This window comes from Plasmodium relictum, assembly GCF_900005765.1.
Source record: "Plasmodium relictum strain SGS1 genome assembly, contig: PRELSG_00_v1_43, whole genome shotgun sequence".
Classification (NCBI taxonomy): domain Eukaryota; phylum Apicomplexa; class Aconoidasida; order Haemosporida; family Plasmodiidae; genus Plasmodium; species Plasmodium relictum.
Window position 1 is genome coordinate 1 of NW_021628669.1, and position 4,479 is coordinate 4,479.

General features: G+C 17.8%; 1 protein-coding gene across 1 annotated transcript; it reads left to right on the forward strand.

Annotated features, from left to right (window-relative positions):
- Positions 1-3,475: 3,475 nt before the first annotated feature.
- PRELSG_0003400 (fam-h protein) lies at positions 3,476-4,263 on the forward strand (the record flags this gene model as incomplete). The annotated part of the gene is made up of 2 exons (XM_028675989.1): positions 3,476-3,679; positions 3,817-4,263. The coding sequence occupies 2 exons, from the start codon at positions 3,476-3,478 to the stop codon at positions 4,261-4,263; spliced, it is 651 nt and encodes a 216-aa protein (XP_028531191.1).
- Positions 4,264-4,479: the final 216 nt, after the last annotated feature.

Consider the following 4,479-nt stretch of genomic DNA (forward strand, 5'->3'; position numbering starts at 1 on the left):
ACAAAGATGTATATATATATAAATAAACAAACAAAAAAAAAATAACTTTATTTTTTTTTTTTTTTTTTTATATATATAGGACTAGCGTCAGTGCATGGCTAACTTGTACGTATACAACTAGCAACTAGCTTAGCATGCTACAAAAGGTTAATAATACCTTTTATTAACCAGATATATAATGTAATTTATAAAATGTACGTATTTGTTACACAAATATTTTTATAATAAACAAAATTGGTAAAGATTGTTTTACATATTATTTATTAAATTGTTTTCTTAATACTTTTCATATATTATTGAGCATATAATTAATAAATTATGCCTATAGTGATGTTCAAGATAATTTTTATTTTATACTTTATATTTATTTTTTTTTAATGTAAAATATTTTTAATTAGAAAAGTTACTTATAGTTTTTTTTATATTTTATTTTGATTTACTTTTAAATAAAAGGAATAAAAATATTAAACTGGATAATTTAGTTAAAACTATATCCAAAAACATTATATATATTTGAGATTTAGCGAAATTATTAAAATTAATAAACATGAAGAAAATGATAGGAAAAAAGCAAAAGATAAGGAAGTTAATTTTAAATAATTTTTGCATTTTCCTAAAATTTTTCCATTAAATTTTCCTATTTTATTTTTTTCTTATGTCTTTTTTTCAATTCCTTGTTTTATATCTGTATTTTCCTCTATTTAATTTTGTTCATTCTCTGAGTCTAAATTTGTTTCTATTATATCCTATTAATAAAATTTCAATCCTTCGCTTTTTTATTTTATTATATCTTTATTTTATGCTAATGATATTTTAGCTCCTAAATTTAGCACATTTTTTAAATTATTTTCATGGTGTCAAGATATACAAGAATCCCACTAAAATAGCAAAAAAAACATTCAGCATATAGAAAAAATAGCTTGTTCATACTAATAAAGTTTTTATTTGAAAAAGTAGTAATTACAAAAAAATATAATTATATTTAAGCCTTATTATTATCCTACATTATTGGAACAGTATAATATCCAAATTAAAAGAGAAAATATAAAAAACTTTATAAGAATATATTATATTTTTTTTTTTCCTTTTTATTGTATATTTTTAAAGTTGACATATCTGTAATAATAAAACCTTTAGCTACGTAGGAATAGTATCCAAGACATATACTAATAATGGGGATTACATTGCTTTCCCTGCTAATTTTTTTTTAATAATACAAATTTATTTATTTTAAGATAAAATTAATATTAATAATTTAAAAAAAAAATAAATTAAATAATAAAAATTTTAAAACTTTATTTAAAGATAGTAAATGTTAAAATATCTAAAAAAAAAAATCACTTTAAAACATCCTATTTAATTTTTTATTTAAAATATTTATGAAAAGGTTATTAATATTATTAAAATATAATCGATTAATAAATTGTCTAACATGCATATATTAAATGTTTAGTTTTATTTAATATATTTTTTAATAATTTTTTTTAAAACAAAAATTTCAAGTATTTTTAGTTTTTATTTTCCTTAAAGAAAACGAGAAAGGATAAAATTCAAATAATATAATTTTAAATAAAGAATAAATTAAGAATAACACTTATGCATTAAACAATACTAGTGATTTTAAACTGTATTCCTTACTTATATTTTATATATGCATGCTATTAATTATGATTTAAATAAAAAAGGGAAATAGAACATATAAAATTAATTACTTTATAATTTAAATTATAAATGTAGTGATAAGTATTCTACAGATTTTTTTATATAAAATATTAAATAAATTTTAAAGATAATTGATGATTTTTTTTTATATTTGGTTTATTGATTGCCCGTTTAATGACTTTGCTAGAGTATTAAACAAACAAATTAATAAAGAGCATGTATAACTAAGTATACGTTTATATATATATATTCGTTTTTATTATATATATATATACTGTTTTCTTATGATGCATAATATTTAATTGAAGTTAAATTTTACTGCATCTTTTAATAAACCTATTAACAGTTATAAATGAATTTTTATTTACAAAGAATTAATATCTTCTTTTAATTAAAAACATACAAATAATTTATAACAATTTATTAAGTCAAAATTTTATGATATTCAATGTTATTTCAAAAAAATATGCATTGAATAATACATAAATATTTCTCTTATCTCTTAAGTTTTTAATAAGTTAACATTTTTTTTCTTTTAATTTTTATTTACACTAAAAATTAAAACATAACATAACATAACATAACATTCATTCATTCATAAAACTCTTCCAAAAAAAAAAAAATATATTTAATTTTTTTTTTTTTTAAATTACAAAGATGTATTATATATAAATAAACAAACAAAAAAAAATAACTTTATTTTTATTATTTTTTTTTTTTTATATATATAGGACTAGCGTCTGTGCATGGCTAACTTGTACGTATACAACTAGCAACTAGCTTAGCATGCTACAAAAGGTTAATAATACCTTTTATTAACCAATATTATACTAAATTTACTCTTTATAGTTTTACTTCCTATTATAACTTAACACTATAATGTGTAATGAAATAATATTTATAGAAAGAAACAAAATTGAATTTAATTTGTGCATGCACCAATTTTTTTTATAAATAAATTATTATATGATAACAAAAATGCTTATAAAAAAAAAAGAAAAAAAAAGAAATAAAGAATAAAAAGAATATATGATTTTATAATAAATGTAAAAGTAGAAATAATTATAATTCAATAATAAAAATTATTAAGATGTATACATGAGATACACACTAAGGATGTAATCAATAATAATTTTAATTTTATTTTAATAACAAAATAGTGATTTTATTACTATTATGAGCATTTTAACTATGGTGAAAAAATTACATTTTATTATGAAATTGAGCACATGCATATATATATTTTTTCAAAAAAAAAAATTATAATATTTAAAAAAAATAAATAAAAGATTAATAACAGTTACTGTTATATATTTATGTATATTATTGTAATACAATAATCAATTATAAATAAACAAAAAGAACATATTTATATAAAATAAAATTTAATATTAATAAAGATGTTGGTTTATTAAATTGCGTGCTAAACACTTGTAAAGATTTTGAAGTATAATCATTTTTATAACAATACATTTACGCATGCTTTAATACGTAGTGTTAATAATATAACATAAAATAAACACTTTAAGTCATATGAAAAAGTGATATCATTAAAATATTGTGCTATAATATTTTTGTTCTCTGCAATATATTAACGTAACTGGTAAATATACATAAATAAATATTTTTTTAAATGTTTCCTTTTTTTTATATAAATAAAAATTCAAAATAAAAACAATGTTTTCTTTTTTTCAAATTCAAAAAGTTATTCTATAAATTCAATTAATTTGTTTAATCATCCTTCTCCTGCAACATAAAAAAAAATATATAAATTTATTTTTAATTTAAAAAATTATTTTAATTTTAAAGAAAAATGAACAGAAAAGGTAATATTATCCTTATCCCGAATATTAAGATACATTCCAGGCACTATTCCTATATGGCTAAAAGCTTTATTGATATAGATATGTCAACTTTAAAAATATATAGTAAAAGAGAGAAAAAATTTTTTTTTAATTTTCTTCTAAAGTTTTTTATATGTGCACTTTTAATTTGGATATTACAATGCCACTATAATGTAGGATAATAATAATACTTAAAAATATTAATGTTTTTTTGTTATTACCATTTTTTTAAATGAAAATTTTATTTATATGAAAAAAAACTTTTTTTGATGCCGGACATTTTCTTATTATTTTGATGGGATTTTTATAGATCTTGGAATCACAAAAAAGATATGATATATTAGGTCTAGGAGCTAAAAGATCATTAGCAGAATGTAAAGATGCAATAAAACAAAAAAACAAAGGATTAAAATGCTATGACCAGCAGGATATAATAGAAATAAATTTAGAATCAAATAATGATCAAAAAGAGATAGAATATAATATGAGTATAGAAAAAGGAAATGAAATAGAGGAAACGGAGAAGAATAAAAAAGTAGAAGTTAATGAGAGAATTTTAGGTATTTGTAAAAATAATTTAAAACTATTTTTATCATTCTTTGCTTTTCTTCTGTCATTTTCTTCATGTGCATTATATGCATTGAACAATATTACCAAAAATATGTCTTCAATAGATTATACTGTATTTCATACTTTAGCTCTTTCATTAATTTCAATCCTTTTTATATACGAAAAAAAAAAGGGAAAAAAAATATAAAAAAAAATTTTAAATAATATTTCTAATTAAAATTATTATGTATAAAAAAATATATATAAGATTAAAGATACATTAAAAATTACTATATCTTTATATATGAAATATCTGTTCAATGACTTTTGAGAAGTATCAGGCAAATGATCTAATAAAAAGAATGTTCATTTATGAAGTATTCAATGACTTTATTAGTATGTTGAACAATTGTTAATGAAAGAT